The sequence below is a fragment of the Haliotis asinina genome, chromosome 2 (genome assembly GCF_037392515.1).
Source record: "Haliotis asinina isolate JCU_RB_2024 chromosome 2, JCU_Hal_asi_v2, whole genome shotgun sequence".
Classification (NCBI taxonomy): Eukaryota; Metazoa; Mollusca; class Gastropoda; order Lepetellida; family Haliotidae; genus Haliotis; species Haliotis asinina.
Genome location: NC_090281.1, coordinates 83962184 through 83982846, shown reverse-complemented (window position 1 = coordinate 83982846; position 20663 = coordinate 83962184). Strand labels below are relative to the sequence as shown.

General features: G+C 41.3%; 1 protein-coding gene and 1 pseudogene across 1 annotated transcript; both read left to right on the top strand.

Annotated features, from left to right (window-relative positions):
- Positions 1 to 2561: 2561 nt before the first annotated feature.
- Positions 2562 to 5691, top strand: LOC137272059 (toll-like receptor 4; annotated as a pseudogene).
- Positions 5692 to 7186: 1495 nt separating this feature from the next.
- Positions 7187 to 20386, top strand: LOC137274459 (toll-like receptor 4). Its single transcript, XM_067807654.1, has 2 exons — positions 7187 to 7295; positions 16863 to 20386. Exon 2 carries the CDS (start codon positions 16884 to 16886, stop codon positions 20019 to 20021), a length of 3138 nt encoding a protein of 1045 aa, XP_067663755.1. The 5' UTR covers positions 7187 to 7295; positions 16863 to 16883; the 3' UTR covers positions 20022 to 20386.
- The last annotated feature ends 277 nt before the right edge of the window (positions 20387 to 20663 follow it).

Here is a 20663-nt window from a genome sequence, read left to right as displayed (position 1 = left end):
ATAAAAGATATTTAAACAATAATCGAATATACACATTTTGAGGGGGAATTAGCGTCTCAAATGGTCGAGCTTAAATCTGTAACAGTTATAACATTTCCTTTTTCAACATAACATCAAATACTAATCATAATGGGAAAGCATATTCATACAAATCCTTTTAACACATATCTCAATTGTGCCTCAGCTGTCGTTATGTAAAACATATATAAATGATATTTGCTATTGAACCAAATATTCACTTTCGTTCACTATTAGCATAATGATGATGCAAAGTACATCTATTGTGTCCATACATGAGTGCAACACAGGCACAACTAATCCATGACAGCACATCTACTTCACTTACATGTTCAAATAACGACTGAGATATTATGCATGACGATGTTCATGCAAATACAATATTACATAGTCAGTAACGACTTTGACATTATGCATGATGATATTCATGCAAAGACAATATTACATATTCAGTAACGACTTCGACATTATGCATGACGATGTTCATGCAAAGACACTATTACACAGTCAGTAACGACTTTGACATTATGCATGACGATGTTCATACAAAGACACTATTACACAGTCAGTAAAGACTTTGACATTATGCATGACGATGTTCATGCAAAGACACTATATACATGATATTGCCACTTTCTATTCATAAATAAGACATTTTAGTCATGGCATTAAATAATATAATATGAGAGTTGTACAAGAAAGCTTACCTTAAACAGAATGTAGAATTCCGTAAGTCAATGATCAGTCAGGGAGGTGTTTCAACATTTATTGTGAGGTCAAGTGTGTAGACAAGAAATCACTGACCTCTTTTTATAGCCGAAACACTACTGATCAATGTTGGAATTCTTTTGTGATTGGCCTAAAAGGTGCAATCGGTGTTTTAATTACCATTTTGATTGGTTGACCAAGATCAGATATTTTTACTATTGGTCACTGATTGAACAAGCCGAAATGAATTTTTGGAAGGGTAGTCACGTGACCGTGACAGGATTATTACACCGACTTAATTACGGTTTGTTTTACAACTTCCTACAGCTGATGTCACCTGGCCGTGACAACAGTAGTTGGGGCTAATTAGCTTGGGGTTAATTAGACTGGATTTATTGCAGTTGTGGTCTGGATGTCTATACCACGTGTCATTAAGACATTTGCTAGTGCAATAAACAATAGCTTGAGTTTTAAGAGTGACATGTTCAATGGTATATGGCCTGTGTTAATTATTCTTGCCAGGTGCGTTACATCAGTTTGAACCATGACATGAAGGCTTATTAATGTGACATTTCAAAATTGCAACTCTTCAAAATGAATGTGAACTCACAGAAAGATATAAGTGGCAAACATATACAAAATACATACATACAAAAAAAATATACAAATATGAAGAATACAAAGATAAATTGTGCACTGTCACAATACCCTCGGGTGATAACAAGCTTTTGTCCTCAAAAGCAAAACAGATGAGGGTTCAAAGTTTTGAAGAAAGAATGTGACAATGAATGTTTACAATAATCAATAGTTGGTGCCCTTGTTTGCCCTTTTAAGTACTAGACTAATTGTGGTCATTTGTCATCTATATGTGACTATTGTAGGGATGAAGAATATTGTACAAACCATGATGGGATATAAAGATAGTAGCTGAATAAGGATGTTTTAAAATTGCACGAATGCGTCTTGCTTTAAAGCAGTTACACACACACACACACACACACACACACACACACACACACACACACACACACACACACACACACACACACTTCCCTGTACAGTTCATCTGATGACAGACACAGCCAAGGAGGATGACCAATATGGGCCATAAATGTTACATACAATTAATGGACGTGCGGGAGAGGGACAGGGTGCTTGATGACAAGACAATGTACACTGCGATAGTGATAAAGGTTAAGAATGAAGATAAATGATAACAGATAAGTCTCATGTGGCTTGGCTACATAGTTTTTGTTTTTCAGAAATATTTGGACAACGGCTGTCCTGAAATTAGACACTATGACAGTGACACTGCTCTATTTTATGCTACTTTACAATCATATTGGTCTGGTTTCACACAGTGAGCCTGGGTTATGAATCTATCCAGGATGTCTCAAAGCACACCACCACGAAAACCTGTAACCAGATATCCAAATGAATACAAGCACCATGCTGTGTAGGTGTCATACATACTGTCCCCTATCCTAGCCGCTCCACTAGTGGATGCTGCCAGCATCCAAACACTCACTCACTCACTCACTCACTCACTCCAGCATATGCCTACAGATAAAGAATAAAAATAACACTTGTAGAAAAAGATCAAGTTAAAATGTTGAGTCAATTTTTTCTAAACAAGCGCCCAAAAGAAACGCCACCAAACACTTTTTCTGGTCTAAAATAAAACTTAAGCAATATATGGTAACCTTAAATGTCTTATTGCCAAAATCAATCATTCAGCAACAATATCTAATGGACAAGAAGAAGAAACGACGCAGCTCGTGATCTATGATCACATGAATGACACTAGGATGCTGGTTCAATCTGTCTGGACTAATATGGCATCTATGTGGCTGTTGGTGCCAGTCTTAACAATAACCTCCGCAACGCTTTCAAGCAACGGTGCTCTGACACAACGACCTGAAGGGAGAACCGAGAACAGCAACCTTTACGATGTTTCACAACGAACGCATGTGAGGAATGTCATAAAAGCGTGGACAAAGGAGACCAAACGGTCAACAGAACATGATGTTAATGGATTCCATTCGTCGTCAGACTTGACAAGGAATAGAAAAATCAAGGATAGAGTCAAACGATAACGCCCCAAACCAAAGAAATGGATACAATGAACAACCTCCATTTGAGAAACTTGGTATGACTTCAAGTTCAGTCTACCTGCCAGGTACTGCTGAGGTATCCTCTGAAGTTAGTCAAGATAGCGCCCATCGAGCAATACCCAGGAAGAATGCAAACAGGAGGAAGCCAGTTCACCTAACGCATGGCTTTAGAACTTCTACGCTATTGAACACTACTTATCCAACTGCTGGGATCAGTGCTGCACCAAACGTTTGCAAAATGAGCCATAAAGGTTTGCGATCAGTTCCCCCTTTTCCCAGTTGCCAGACCCTTGATCTCAGCCACAACAGTATCAGTAGCATCACAAATTATTCTTTCCCTGTGCCCCACCATGAAATTCAAATTCTGGTGTTGAGCCACAACGCAATAAGCAGTCTTGATGTAGGTGCTTTCGTGAACACGTCCTCATTACTGGTCCTTGATCTAAGTCACAACTACCTGTCTTCAGTAGAGTTCTTCCCAGAGCTCGTTTTCAGACCAATATCAAATCTCATTACCCTTTACCTGCACGGTAACATGGACTCATCACCAAGTAATAATGCCGAGTACCCGGATAAAGCTTTATCAAGCTTAAAACTGCTTAGGAACCTCACTCTGGATGGCTATGAACACCTTGAACTTGGGCCTGGTTTCAAGATGCTGGCATCTCTACAGTATCTGGCATTTGGGCAAAATGGGAATTCGTGCTACACGACTGCTCTTTGTAATGACACATTTCGGAATATTGCAGGGGCTGTTATAAGTTTGAATATGTCATACTGTAATTTGCAAACAATTCAAAACGGCTCCCTCTTGAATTTTACGAAGCTTTTGTACATTGACTTTAGCCACAACAGTAATTTGAGTATATATATGGTATTTAGTGCAGTTTTCAAACACCAGCTGAATTATCTGAGATTAGAAAGTATCAAACAAATTAATACTAGTATAACAGTGTCCACTTACTATCATTTACTTTGCATAGTGGACCTTGATTTATCTAACGATAGTATAGTTTATATGGACCCTGTGTTTATAAGCAACATCTTAGCGCCCTGTTTGAGAACGCTGTCTCTTCACAGTAACGCTCTGACAAGTTCTCGGAGCACCATGGCCCTTCTTGCAGCTCTTAGTAAGGTTAAGAATCTTTATCATCTGGATTTTTCATCTCAAAGAAATAAATCTAAATCATACTCTGCGAGTAAGGGAGACAAACGATTGTATTCAAACAAAAGTAGCATGTACAGTGAACAGACGATAGTGATTCAAGATTCATTATATTTTGCCAACTTCAGTAAGTCCTACACTGATTTTGAAATTGGCGGAACTTTTAAAATCGTTGGAGCCAAAAGTCTGAGAATCCTGGATGTTTCCAACAACCCTTTCGACTGTACAAGTCAAATTGTAGGACTGGAGTCCCTCTATTATCTGAACATGTCTCGGTCAAACTGCTTCAGGATAAATATGAAACTTTTTGGAACGTTCCCAAACCTCCAAGAGCTGAGACTTGATAATTCACATCTAGATGTTGGTTTTAAGGACGTAAAGCATAATACACTATTTGCTCCTCTAACGAATCTACGATCCGTTTCCATGTCACAGAACAATCTGGTGACCCTTCCTGATGCCCTTTTCACAAATAACCAACATCTCTCTGTTATAAACCTATCACGAAACAATTTTACATCCATTCCAATGGCATGGTTAAATCTATCGGCCCTCACTGAAATTGATTTTTCCTACAGCAACATCAAAGCTATTGGACCTATAGTGAGGAAACAACTTGAATTTTTGGCAACGAAAAGGCCCATCAAATTACACCTCAGAGGCAATATCTTGTCCTGTGCTTGCAGTGACCTAGATTTTCTCAAATGGATACTTTCAACCAAGGTCATCCTTGACAACGATCGTGGCTATGATTGCAAGATGCCCAATGGCTCCGTCTTAAATACACCGTTACGTTACAGCGCGTTGAGAGATTTGGAACTGACTTGTATGGAGCCGTTGTTGAAGATAATCGTCATATGTATCTCTGCTCCACTCATCGTAGGAGTGTTTCTGGTGTCCCTTTGTTACAAAAATCGATGGACTCTGAACTACATGTGGCTCAAAATGAAAATGAAATGGGGCGTGTATGTCCCTCTAATTGAACCAACTGAAGGTGTAAAGTACGATTTGTTTGTTTGCTATAGTCACCATGAAACTGAATGGCTAATAATGACCCTTCTCGCGAAACTTGAGACAGAACTCGGTTTCAAGCTTGCCTTCTATGACCGCGATTTTCTCCCAGGGAGTCTGATAAGAACCGAGATTGTGGAAAAACTGCATGCCAGTCGAGCATCTTTGTTCGTTATCACTGAGAGTTACCTTCAGTCTTCTTACTGTGAATTCGAGTTTCAGATGGTGCCGTTGAGGTCTCTGGAAAAACTTAGTCATAAGATATTCGTCATCATCAAGGACGATATTCCAATTCATAGACTTCCCTTCTTTCTCCAGAACATGTGAAATAGGGTCGTGTGTCTCCCGTGGACAAAAGATGAGTACGGACAGGCTGAACTCTGGAGGAAACTGGACACAGCACTTACAAAGAACACACCTCCAGTTTTAGAGCAGGAAACACCAGATCCATCCGCGGATGAGGAACACGGGGCGGCTTGTGGTGTGCAACAGGAAACACCAGATGCATCAGCGAATGAAGAACAAGGGGTGGCTTGTGGGTCCCAACAGGAAACAGGACCAGCAGGGCGTTCGCCTCCTGTTATGGACTTCAATTCCCTTACCAGTGAGTTGTGGCATGAGATTTCGATGGAACAAGCTGAAACACAGCCACATTCACATGACATTAGGGAGTGAGCGAGTTGGACTTTTTCCTGGTTTTAGGTCATGGAAGGGGGAAGTGTAGTCATGCGTCGTGTTCCAAATTAGTTTCACTTCTCTTGTGACGGTTATGTGTGCGTATAATGTCGAATTTCTTTCCTCTGAAAGCGACGTTAAACGACAAACGAACAAACCTTTGATGAGATTTGATACACATGACTGGTTGCATCCTAGTACCTGGATTCAACTCTGCTGGGCTTCACAATGAATACAATAAGGAAGAAGATAACGGCTCATGAGATGACACATGTGCTCTCGACCGTGAACGGGAATACGTAAATGCAATTTTATCTGGATGGTGAATGCGAACATATAAATAATTTTGTTGTGGTGAATCGTATTGCTTCAGAATAAACCTTTCTGATCTGGACGAACGGGATATAACGTGGCCCATTTTGATCTTATTAGTTAAGGGAAATTACTTTTCTATATTATCACCTGTCACTTAACCATGCTTTCAGTGGAGACACACATTTCAAATGTACCTATACAGTTCTCTGTTGTACAAATTTATCAATCAAACTGTGATGTTATATTGGTATACTATCGTACGACTTTGTTGTGCTTACTGATCACTTTTCAGATGCATGTCAAATTCATACCAAATACGCCGCAAGTAATGCTAGAGCAGAAACCAGTTACATCCATCTGAAAGGCGACAGTTGTTAAGCAAATTTGTTTGTTTGTTTGAACGTCGCTGTCACAAGTATACCAGATGTACATAATCGATTCTGGACCAAACATTCCTGTTATTGACGCCTTTAGTCGCCTTTTATGACAAGCATGGGTTGTCAGAGACCTCTTCTAAATCATTGGACCTACGGTGTTCTTAACGCTGCAAACCGCTTTGTAGGAGGGTCCCCAGATACAGAAGTATTTTGAAATAAGAGATAACAAGTGTGAAGCAGCAACATCCATGTATGCTCCGTATATAAATATAGATACCTAATCATACATTTGCACATTCGTTCTCCGATAAGGCAATAAAAGCAATGTACAATGCACACTACACAAAACATCATTTAAAACAGTGTTGTGATATGATATCGATGCTGAATGGATTTTTTAATGAAATCAACCTCAATGGTATTCCGCAGTCTCTCTCTCAGACCAAAGAGAACATATTTTCAAAAGGAATCCTACTCAAGTCTAGAATGATTTCGCGACTTCAGTACTAGAAATTAAGCATTGTTCAGAGGTCCCCTTGGGTTATATTTTGTACATAAAGACTCAGGTAACTGTATTTCTGCGTCTAACTGTTTGCCTATAGTAGTGCCCAGTGAAACATACATTCACTGCACGCTCCAACCAGGTAATCACCAAATCATACTGATGTTGAAGATGGCCAAGAAATTCAACAGGCGTAAAATATAAATTGTAGCGATGGTGGGATGGTCCCTGGAAAGGTTAGTTATTCACCTACATTCTGCCTACCCGGATACTTAGAGAAGAGGAGGGTGTTCAGCTATTCAGTAAAATCACCATTATCATCCTGAGTGAACACACGTCGGACCTGGGTGAACTCTGTGGGGATCTCTAGCAACAATCCCTCCTCCATTTAATCCACAACACTTTAGAAGGTACGTAAGAATTAGTATCTTAACTTTTTCTCCAAATTACGATAAGATTTCCCAAGAAGTTTTACACATTTATTTTGTAAGTTCCAAAAGATAATGCTGCATGTGCCATCTTCCACACTCAACGAAAGGGGCCACATGAGATACTAGTAAGCTTTTCATTCACAAATCTCACAAATCACAAGTGTATTGTATCACCCAGAACCAACAAGTTCGCAATGGAGTGAGTAAGTAGTGCGTAACGCCACAAAAAAGTCATAACACGACAGGCAGACATTCCAAACGGGTTTTACTTCTTACACCATAGGAGATTCACATTGAATTGTGCGTTGCAGACATGGTCTAAGTGTATTTTCAATAAGATTATTTTGACTAAGAAAAAAGGACGAAATTCATCTATTTTCTACGGCTTAAGAAAAGGAATCCATGAAAATTTTATAAATGTTAATAATAAGTCTACGAAAACGTCCTAGTGCCACAGCCTGAATTGTTTTTATTTTTTCCTAATTAGGACTTAATATTTACTAATTAGTACTTATTACCTCCTAATTAGGACTTCATATCTCCCAATTAGGACTTAGTATCTCCCAGTTAGGACTTGATATCTCCTAATTAAGACATAGTATCTCCTAATTAGGACATAGTATCTCCTACTTAGGACTTAGTATCTCCTAATTAGTACATAGTATCTCCTAATTAAGACATAGTATCTCCTAATTAGGACATAGTATCTCCTAATTAGGACTTAGTATCTCCTAATTAGGACTTATTAGTGTTTAGAGGTTTGTACTGGATTGGAGCGAGATGGTTGCCTTCGTTGTCTCAACCTTGATTGGAACAGCGTTTTTAATTGGAATTGGTTTTCATTTGTCTGCGCCATCACTGTATTGAGATTCTGGAGAGGCATTTAGAAGTCGCTGAATATAATAAGACGAATATACTGATGGCAACTTCTTTTTATTGTCTAACACGACGTTTGCCTCTTCTACAGGTGATAGAGACAGGAGTACGAGACATATTATATATACCACTACTTACAGGAACATGACAAGTGCATGTATATACAAACAAATTACAAATCAAATGCAGTTATGAAACAATGATAAGAGGGATTAAGTGAAGCCAGTTAACAGGTGTGTACACAGCAGAGTCATATACAGGAAGCCTGAGGTGTGCATGTGTATACAATCATTGAGGTAGATGAAACAGACGTAATATAAACAATGATGATGGGGAGATGTAAACACAACAGAGTGATATACAGCTGATCAAATGACATCAGGGTGGCTTTTGTGATGTTCCAGGTACTGGGGAGATATACAACTTGATCTCTATTAATCTCTAGGGTTAATCTCATGATGTTGATGGCCTCAATTAGTTTTCATTTGCGCCAATCGTGAACGTTGGTAGCCAGGATGCTAGTCTGTTGCCAGTCAGTGGAATGGGTGGAGGTGGTTTTGATGTGCTCTGAAAGGGCAGATTTGTTTTCGGCCTTTCCAAGTGATGTTTTGTGTTCTTTGAGATGTATATCAAATGGGCGTTACGTTTCTCCAACGTAGCTGCTGCCACAATGGCAGTCTAGTTGGTATATGCAGCCTGAGGGGTTTTGTATAGTTTGGTTGCTTGTACCTCGTCCATGTGCCTTAAGGATGATCTTCAAAGTGTTGTCCGTATTAAATGAAACATCTATGCTTGTAGTTTTCCTGAGAAGCCGGCTGATGTGATGACTAGTCTGGCGTTGGTGGGGAATCCTGATTCTGACTGGGGATGCTTGATTTCTGGACGGTCGTTGGTTTTGCTGGTTCAGGGTTTTAGCTATGGTCTGCCCTACAAGGTTTTTGGAAGGAATAGCCATTTAGGATTATGGACGATATGATCTATACTCAGCAAAAATAAAAGGTTGACACTCATTTCAAACTCAATAATTTGACCATTTTGAAAAATGGGTTTGAAATAACGAATGTATTCAATTCTCTTGTCATTAAAGATGCTATAGCATACAGATCATGTTTGTCATGGAATCGGTTCCACCGGAAATGCGACTCCAATGTCCATGATAAAAAAACTATGAGTCACAACTTAATGAATTCATGCCAATATCGGATGTGTTCTGCATAGGCGTTCACAACTGCGATACGTCGTCTGCTCATGGATTGGATGATGCGTTTGAACACAGCTTGGGGAATGCGCCGCCATATTTGTACCAACATGGCACCAAGCTCCTCCAAGGTCTGTGGAGGGTTCCTTACTTGACGAATACCTGAATTATACACATCCCACACATGCTCAATGGGGTTGAGGTCGGGAGATCTTGAGGGCCACTCCATGATATTGATGCCAGCGTTCCTGAGGAAATTCGTTGTGAAATTGGCCGTATGAGGTCTGGCGTTATCCTGTTGGAAAGTCAGACCTGGGCCATGATCTGCCACGAATGGCAAAAGCTCTGGAACGAGCACCTGATCCCTGTATGCTGCCGCATTAAGGTTTCCCTGGATGAGAATGAGTCGGGATCGAGCATGACCGTCGATAGCACCCCAAATCATAACGCTACCGCCCCCAAATCGACCCACTTCGTGTTCGCAACACTGGGCATTGCGTTCTTCTCGTCTTGTCCAAACTCTAACCATTCCATCAGCAAAGGTTAATGTGAACCTTGATTCATCACTAAACACAACCCTATTCCAATCTCGCTGGGTCCCTCTCAGGTGCCGTCGTGCCCAGAGAAGACGTTGGCGTCGATGGAAACGGGTTAGAATTGGTCGCCGGGCATGAAGACGGGTAGAGCGAAGGCGATTTCGAATCGTTTTTGCAGTCACTCGACCTCCAAACAAAATATTCCCAGTGGATGAGGCAGTGACAAACCGATTACGCAAATGACGTAAGACAATCTGTCGGTCTTCTGCGTGTGACGTCACACGTGGTCGACCAGGACGGGGGCGGTCAGCTGTGGTGCCATTTTGATTTACATGTGTCTGGAGCTGTGGTGCCATTTTGATGGACACGTGTCGACTACATCCTATAACCCTCTCAACATCAGTGACGGACGTTCCCGTATTCAGCATGCCAATGGCACGTTCACGCTAAATGTTTGACAGTCGTGGCATTGCAAATTAACGAATACGAGTAACCGTAAGTAACCTTAAAACCATGTGAGATCAAATGCACGTGTATCAATAGGTCACGTGACTTGTGGCACGTGGAAACGTGATTTTAGCGTGCAGTGATCTCCCCTTGTTGTGTAGGCCCGACCAGTAGAATTAATTTGTGACGAAAGCCCTTGACAATGCATTTAACCATGATCACAACAAGAACTCGCTCAAGTAAAATTTCAAAATACTATTTGAAAAATAACGAGTGTCAAGTTTTTAGTTTTGCTGAGTTTGTCTCGGCATGTAGCTAGTTGAACTGGGTCACAGATGGACTTAACTCTTCTCGTTAGAGTTGATAATCTGGGGGTGGTGACAGGTATTGGATGTATTGGTCGGTGTGAGTTGGCTTTCTGCAGACTGATGTGGTCATATTGTCAGGTATGGAGGGAAACATCGAGGAAAGGCAAGGGCTGTTGTTGTTCGGTCTCTATGGCAAACACATCATCTACCTTCCTGTACCAACGTAGAGGCTGGAATGTTGATAAGGATAATGGGGATTCTTCAAAACTGGTCATGTAAACTTCAGTGATGAGTGCAGAGAGAGGAGAGCCGTCCATGGGGAGTCCATGAATTTGTTGATAAACTTTGTTCTGCCATGTGAAATAAGAGGTGTGGAAACAGCTGGATACCAAGTTGATAATACTGTCTATGCTAAATTTTGTATCCAAAGAGTCCATACAATTGTTTAACCTGGCACGTAGGACGCCGAGGCTTCGTGGAGAGGTATGTTGGTAAATAAATCAACTTAAAAAGTAGCTGACGAGTCACTGATGAAGGACTTTGCCCAAGGGAGCAAGGAATTTGCTGGGAAATTGTGCAGTATTGTAGAATACTGATCCACGTAAGCAAACAAGAATTCTTGCTGTAACAGGGTTCTAACAGACTTAGTTAACAGTTAGTTAAAAGTGGCACGAGCATAGGGAGCTTTACTATTGATCGGATTTAGCTTATTGGACAGAGAGTCACTTATTTCCCTATTGTTGTGGAGGGTCTTCAGGGTTTTCTTGCGTTGTCGTTCTAACTTTGCTGTGGGATCCTTGGAGAGACGGGAGGGGGGGGGGAGGAGAGAGGGGATTTTGTAGGTTTAACTGTCACTCAGGCTGGTGTTGACCAAGTTCAGGAAGTCTGGGGTGTCCATAACTGCTGCTGCTTTGCCTTTGTCTGCCTCGGTAATGGTTATGGTTTTGTCTTCACGGAGTTCTTTGATGGATTTTCGTTCTTTGGAGGAGAGGTTGCTGCGTTGTCTAGTGGGTTTTCTAATCATATCAGCTATCTGATGTCTCGGGTATTCAATACTACCATTGGTAGCTAGTTGTTGAAGGCCACTCTCAACGCTAGTGATAAATTCATCTGATGGGGTGATTCTGCAGGTTGGGATGAATTGTAGACCCTTCGACAGAAGGGAGCTCTTGGCTGGTGACAGGGTTTTGGAACTAAGGTTGACAACTATCTTTTGGTTGTAAGTTCCACGGTTGATGATGGTAGTGCTACCATGGGAGATGCTGACAAAAACCAACCCTGATGTCAGCTGTATATCACTCTGATCTCCCCATCGTCATTGTTTATATTACGTCTATTTCATCCACCTCATTGATTGTACACAATTGATTGATTGTTTTCATAACTGCATTTGATCTGTCCTCTGTGATTTGTTTGTATATACATGCACTTGTCATGTTCCTGTAAGTACTGGTATATATAATATGTCTCGTACTCCTGTCTCTAACACCTGAAGAAGAGGCAAACGTCGTGTTAGACAATAAAAAGAAGTTGCCATCAGTATATTCGTCTTATTATATTCAGCGACTTCTAAATGCCTCTCCAGAATCCCAATACAATGATGGCGCAGACAAATGAAAACCAATTCCAATTAAAAACGCTGTTCCAATCAAGGTTGAGACAACGAAGGCAACCATCTCGCTCCAATCCAATACAAACTTCTAAACTCTACTAAGTCCTAATTTGGGATACTAAGTCCTAATTAGGAGATCCTATGTCCTAATTAGGAGATACTATGTCTTAATTAGGAGATACTATGTACTAATTAGGAGATACTAAGTCCTAATAATAATAATTAATTTAATAACAATTAATTTATGGGCCTGATGATGTAGGCCTCTCCGTGGTGGGCCTAGATAGTGGAATTTTATTCCCTGAACCAAACGTACATCACCCAGTTAGGGCTGACCCCCCGAAGCTGGTTTTCTCACTGGGTTACAAATAGACAAGAAGAATTCAATCTTTCACTTCCGCAGCCCAGTCAGCCTTCCTCCGGTAATGCCACAAACCATACTGGAGATGGGACTTGCCCCAGGGGAAGGCACAGAACCCGACCAAGAATATCTTGGTCAAACCATCTCAAATCCACACTACTAGAGTGTGCGATGGCGACAGGATGGCCTGATAATCCACGCATCAATGGCAAGTCGCTGAAGCTGCATTGGGGCAATGCCATGCCCATGTATGCTTACCCGACGGAGTAAAATCTCCGAGATCAACTCAGGCGGCTGAAACATCTTATGCCCCGTGAGCCAGTTCAACCCACAACTGGTGCCCGTCAGGAACCTTTGCATGAGCAGGATGCTCAAGTGGCAGCAGATCCCAAACTTCTTATGGACGTCCGCGTGAACCTCTTTCCTCTTCCCGAAACAAACTCTTCCGGCGTAGAGCCAATTGGCCCCGAAATTTCGGACCCACACTCTTCCTCTTCCTCAATTGCTGAAATTTCAGAAAACCCTGTGTATATTTTGTTTCACTCTATTTATGATGAAATATGTGTTTTACCTTTGGAAAAACGGAGGGCAATCAAGCAAACCAGTCAATCTTTTCCCAAAACTGAAATTGGTTTATTAAATGATATTATTTCTATGAAACTTTCTGCGGACTGTTCATTACATGAAGTAAATTGTTGTGTCTATGCTGCCGCTCGAGCCTTGGAGGAGCTTCACACAGTTTCCAAAGAAAAGTCTTCTAATACTAAAAACAATAAACCAAGAAAAACCGGTTTCAAGTAAAATTAAGAGAAACTAGAAAATATATTTCCTGGATAGAGCTGTGCCTGAAATTAAGATCATCAGGGAATCCCATGTCTAAGCGACAGAAGGCAATTTGGAGAAAATTAAAATTACAGTACAAAACAACAAAAGAAAAAGTACTTTTCCAAATTGTCGATTCCCTTAAGGCAAAAATAAAAATATGGACTGAAAGAAAGAAAAAATGGGAAAAGAGAAACAATGAGTGTAAATTGCAACATATGTCATATTTGGGATTTCACTTTCTTAGTGTGCTGGCGATTAGGTGCCTGACTCTGAGGGTTGCGGGTTCGAATCCCGGATGGGAATTTGTACTTTACTAAGAAAGTGAAATCCCAAATATGACATATGTTGCATTTGACCACTTTCTAAATGGCATCGTGTAATCAAAGACATCCAGGGTCTTGACCGCCTGACCAGAAAGATCATGTCTGATAACAGAGCGCACCACCCTCGTTCCTCTCTTAATTGTTTATACATGCCAATCAATTCTGGAGGTCGGGGTTTGATTAATGTGGAGGCTCTTCATGATAGAATTCTATTGTGCACTTTTGCACATATATATATTTATCGGATGATCCTCTGGTGATGCACGTCAAGACTCATGATGAAAGCAAGGAATTCCACAGCTATTTTAAGCGTGCCAAGGTTGTTGGACACAATCTGAAATTTGAAGTTGATTTTGCTCATGGCGATGTGCTGCTGGACGGTACAGCGATGGGAGTAAACCAGGTGAAGTCCTTCACCAAGTCTGCTCAGAGTCGGTCCTTTGTGGAGAAGCTGTCTGAGAAGCCATTGCACAGAGTGTACATGCAGTGTGTGGAACAGAACAGCAATCCAACTGACTCCTTCGCCTGGATGAAGTCGGCTGGTCTCAGATGTGAAACTGAAGGCTTCCATTTTGCTGCTCAGCACCAGTCACTTCCCACTCGCAATCGCCAGAATGTTATTCTTAAAGAAAATATCAATATGAAATGTCGTCTTTGCAATGAATTCACAGAGACTGTCCAACACCTTGTCAGTGGATGCCCTTCCTTGGCACAAACAGCATATCTTAAAGGACATGATGGAATGGCTCGCTGCTTTTACTATCGTCTCCGCCATGCCTGTGGCTTTGACCCCGAGGTCCATCCATGGTACGACCCTGAACATGTCCAGGGCGTCCTGGAAAATGATGCTTTCAAACTTCTCTGGAATAGGCCAATATACAGCCTGGGACGAATTCCAGCCAACAAACCTGATCTTGTCCTTTTTTATAAAACTAATGAAATTATTTATATCATTGAATTTTCTGTCCCTTTTGACAGCAATGTGATTGGCAAGATTCAGGAAAAGCATGATAAATATGCGGACCTCGCCTTTGAATGTCTCGCTTGCATCCCAAGTACACTGTCGTCAGGCTCCCCATTGTTCTCGGTGCCCTTGGTTTGGTACCTCCTGATCTCTTGGCGCAGATCAGGAGGGTGCCCGGGTTCTCCACCGGGAGATAACTCTGGTTGCCTTGTTCTGGATGCGCTGGAGATTGGAGATGACAGTAGTACTGGATAACAGGGCATTGCAATAATCCAATCGAGAAGTAACAAAGGAGTTGATGAGAGTTTTTGTTGTATCAGAGTCAATGTATTTACGGATTCTTCCTATGCCGACGAGATGATAGTTTGCTGAGCGGGCGATGTTGAGAGATTGCTCCTTGCTAGACATAAGATGGTCGAAGATAACACCAAGGTTCTTGACTTGGGCAGACTATCGTGACTTTGTCGACCTCTAAGTTGATGGATGGTAGTTTGGACAGCTGCTGTTTAGTCTCAGTCACAATGAAATCTGTCTTGACTGCCATTCAGCTTGAGTGAGTTACACAGCATCCATTCCTGTATCTCTGTGATACAACGTTCCAGTCTGGTTACACCGGTGGAGAGGCTGACTGGTTTTATGGAGAGGTAGAGCTGTTGATCATCAACGTACCCATGGAACAATAGCAGGTGCTTTCTTACAATGGATGCCAGGGGTTGAATGTACATTGAAAATAGAGCCGGTACAGGCACGGATCCCTGAGGTACACTATGTAGGATAGGTTTAAAAGACGAGGATGATCCATCAGCATTTACACACATTGACCTGCCCGCAAGGTAACTCCTCAGCCATGAGAGAGCAAGCTTGTCGACACCGAACGTGTGTTGTAACCTAGAAAGAAGAATGTTGTGGTTTATAGAGTCAAATGCTGGCAACAGATCAAGCAGCACAAGTAGAACAACTTCCTGTCTGTTTAGCGATCGGAGAATATCATTTTGCACACATATTAGCGCTGTACGCCGATTGATAGACCTCAGATCTTGTGGAAATGTAAACTTTAAGGTGTTTTTACCAAAAGAAATATCTGGACTCATCATTTCACACACACACACACACACACACACACACACACACACACACACACACACACACACACACACACTGTACATACTTCCCTGTACAGTTCACCTGATGACAGACACAGCCAAGGAGGATGACCAATATGGGCCATAAATGTTACATACGCCAATTAATGGACGTGCGGGAGAGGGACAGGGTGTTTGATGACAAGACAATGTACACTGCGGTAGTGATAAAGGTTAAGAATGAAGATAAATGATAACAAATAAGTCTCATGTGGCTTGGCTACATAGTTTTGGGTTTTTATAAATATTTGGACAACGGCTGTCCTGAAATTAGACACTATGACAGTGACACTGCTCTATTTTATGCTACTTTGCAATCATATTGGTCTGGTTTCACACAGTGAGTCTGAGTGATGAATCTATCCAGGATGTCTCAAAGCACACCACCAGGAAAACCTGTAACCAGATATCCAAATGAATACAAGCACCATGCTGTATAGGTGTCATACAAACTGTCCCCTATCCTAGCCACTCCACCAGTGGATGCTGCCAGCATCCAAACACTCACTCACTCCAGCATATGCCTACATATAAAGAATAAAAATAGCACTAATATTACAAAGATCAAGTTAAATTGTTGAGTCAATTTTTCTAAACAAGCGCCCAAAAGAAACGCCACCAAACATTTTTCTGGTCTAAAACAAAACTAAGGTAACTTATAAGGTAACTTTAAATGTCTTATTGCCAAAATCAATCATTCAGCAACAGTATCTAATGGACAAGAAGAAACGACGCAGTTCGTGATCTATGATCACATGAATGATACTGGGATGCATTATCCAGTATTCGATCACCAATGCAGACTCGGGTGTGGCCACCTCTTGCAGTGATGAGTTACACCATACATAATGGATGATTGTCCCAATTAAATGGATTAAATCTACTTACTGTATGTATAATACTCACTCACTCACTCGCCCATCCACTCACCATCTCCACTTCTTCGTTTCGCAGGTTCAATCTGTCTGGACTAATATGGCATCTTTGTGGCTGTTGGTGCCAGTCTTAACAATAACCTCCGCAACGCTTTCAAGCAACGGTGCTCTGACACAACGACCTGAAGGGAGAACCGAAAACAGCAACCTTTACAATGTTCCACAACGAACGCATGTGAGGAATGTCATAAAAGCGTGGACAAAGGAGAACAAACGGTCGACAGAACATGATGTTAATGGATTCTATTCGTCGTCAGACTTGACAAGGAACAGAGTGAAAAAATCAAGGATAGAGTCAAACGATAACGCCCCAAACCAAAGAAATAAATACAATGAACAACCTCCATTTGAGAAACTGGGTATGACTTCAAGTTCAGTCTACCTACCTGGTACTGCTGAGGTATCCTCTGAAGTTAGGCAAGATAGCGCCCATCGAGCAATACCCAGGAAGAATGCAAACAGGAGGAAGCCAGTTCACCAAACGCATGGCTTTAGAACTTCTACGCTATTGAACACTACTTATCCAACTGCTGGGATCAGTGCTGCATCAAACGTTTGCAAAATGAGCCATAAAGGTCTGCGATCAGTTCCCCCTTTTCCCAGTTGCCAGACCCTTGATCTCAGCCACAACAGTATCAGTAGCATCACAAATTATTCTTTCCCTGTGCCCCACCATGAAATTCAAATTCTGGTGTTGAGCCACAACGCAATAAGCAGTCTTGATGTAGGTGCTTTCGTGAATACGTCCTCATTACTGGTCCTTGATCTAAGTCACAACTACCTGTCTTCAGTAGAGTTCTTCCCAAAGCTCGTTTTCAGACCAATATCACATCTCATTACCCTTTACCTGCACGGTAACATGGACTCATCACCAAGTAATAAGGCCGAGTATCCGGATAAAGCTTTATCAAGCTTAAAACTGCTTAAGAACCTCACTCTGGATGGCTATGAAAACCTCGCACTTGGGTCTGGTTTCAAGATGCTGGCATCTCTACAGTATCTGGCTTTTGGGCAAAATGGGAATTCGTGCTACACAACTGCTCTTTATAATGACACCTTTCGGAATATTGTAGGGCCACTTATAGCTTTGAATATGTCATACTGTAATTTGCAAACAATTCAAAACGGCTCCCTCTTGAACTTTACCAAACTTCTGTACATTGATTTTAGCCACAACAGTAATTTGAATATAGGTATAGTATTTAGTGCAGTTTTAAAACACCAACTGAATTATTTAAGATTAGAAAGTATCAAACAAATTAATACTAGTATAACATTGTCCACTTACTCTCATTTACCTTGCATTGTGGACCTTGATTTATCTAACGATAGTATAGTTTATATGGATCCTGTGTTTATAAGCAACATCTTAGCGCCCTGTTTGAGAACGCTGTCTCTTCACAGTAACGCTCTGACAAGTTCTCGGAGCACCATGGCCCTTCTTGCAGCTCTTAGTACGGTTAAGAATCTTTATCATCTGGATTTTTCATCTCAAAGAAATAAATCTAAATCATACTCTGTGAGTAAGGGACACAAACGATTCTGTTCCAACAAAAGTTGCATGTACAATGAACAGACGATAGTGATTCCAAATTCATTATATTTTGCCAACTTCAGTAAGTCCTACACTGGATCGTTTCAAATTGGCGGAACTTTTAAAATCGTTGGAGCCAAAAGTCTGAGAATCCTGGATATTTCCAATAACCCTTTCGACTGTACAAGTCAAATTGTAGGACTGGAGTCCCTCTATTATCTGAACATGTCTCGGTCAAACTGCTTCAGGATAAATATGAAACTTTTTGGAACCTTCATAAGCCTCAAAGAGCTGAGACTTGATAATTCACATCTAGATGTTGGTTTTAAGGACGTAAAGCATAATACACTATTTGCTCCTCTAACGAATCTACGATCCGTTTCCATGTCACAGAACAATCTGGTGACCCTTCCTGATGCCCTTTTCACAAATAACCAACATCTCTCTGTTATAAACCTATCACGAAACAATTTTACATCCATTCCAATGGCATGGTTAAATCTATCGGCCCTCACTGAAATTGATTTTTCCTACAACAACATCAAAGCTATTGGACCTATAGTGAGGAATCAACTTGAATTTTTGGCTACGAAAAGGCCCATCAAATTACGCCTCAGAGGCAATATCTTGTCCTGTGCTTGCAGTGACCTAGATTTTCTCAAATGGATACTTTCAACCAAGGTCATCCTTGACAACGATCGTGGCTATGATTGCAAGATGCCCAATGGCTCCGTCTTAAATACACCGTTACGTTACAGCGCGTTGAGAGATTTGGAACTGACTTGTATGGAGCCGTTGTTGAAGATAATCGTCATATGTATCTCTGCTCCACTCATCGTAGGAGTGTTTCTGGTGTCCCTTTGTTACAAAAATCGATGGACTCTGAACTACATGTGGCTCAAAATGAAAATGAAATGGGGCGTGTATGTCCCTCTAATTGAACCAACTGAAGGTGTAAAGTACGATTTGTTTGTTTGCTATAGTCACCATGAAACTGAATGGCTAATAATGACCCTTCTCGCGAAGCTTGAAACAGAACTCGGTTTCAAGCTTGCCTTCTATGACCGCGATTTTCTCCCAGGGAGTCTGATAAGAACCGAGATTGTGGAAAAACTGCATGCCAGTCGAGCATCTTTGTTCGTTATCACTGAGAGTTACCTTCAGTCTTCTTACTGTGAATTCGAGTTTCAGATGGTGGCGTTGAGGTCTCTGGAAAAACTTAGTCATAAGATATTCGTCATCATCAAGGACGATATTCCAATTCATAGACTTCCCTTCTTTCTCCAGAACATGTGGAATAGGGTCGTGTGTCTCCCGTGGACAGAAGATGAGTACGGACAGGCTGAACTCTGGAGGAAACTGGACACAGCACTTAGAAAGAACAGACCTCCAGTTTTAGAGCAGGAAACATCAGATCCATCCGTGGATGAGGAACACGGGGCGGCTTGTGGTGTGCAACAGGAAACACCAGATGCATCAGCGAATGAAGAACAAGGGGTGGCTTGTGGGGCCCAACAGGAAACAGGACCAGCAGGGCGTTCGCCTCCTGTTATGGGCTCAAATTCCCTTACCAGTGACTTGTGGCATGAGATTTCGATGGAACAAGCTGAAACACAGCCACATTCACATGACATTAGGGAGTGAGCGAGTTGGACTTTTTCCTGGTTTTAGGTCATGGAAGGGGGAAGTGTAGTCATGCGTCGTGTTCCAGATTAGTTTCACTTCTCTTGTGACGGTTATGTGTGCGTTTGTGCTTGTTTGTGTGCGCCTTTACGGAGAGTTTACAAACCCTTATGTAATTACTGTCGGGTTTATCGAAATGCATATAATGTCGAATTCCCTTCCTTTGTAATCTTGTATTTCATGTTAAGTCATCGAAGTCTGCAGGTTTAACAGCTTGCAGTGTCAAGCTATGCATTAATGAGTTGAGCCCTGAATATCCGGGTTAGAATTGGTCTTCAGCACGGTTACACCTTATCATCGGAGAGGGTCGACGAAACCTAACCCTGTATATATATTAAATAATTGCTTAAAACCTCAAAGCTGCATGTGCTTATGTGAATAAACTTGATAAATGAATTGTTGTTCCCACGTCGTGACAAACACATGAAACTTGCAGATGTTTTAGTGTCAATTAATATAGCCCTCAAAGCAATTCACTTTCATGGGAAAGAGAAATTCTAAAGATGATATATTAAGACAAAGAGAGACGGTGACTTAATATAACTTTTGCCGTGAATCGCACTGCTTGTGAGCCTAAATGAAACGCTTCCAACCTTGACCTAA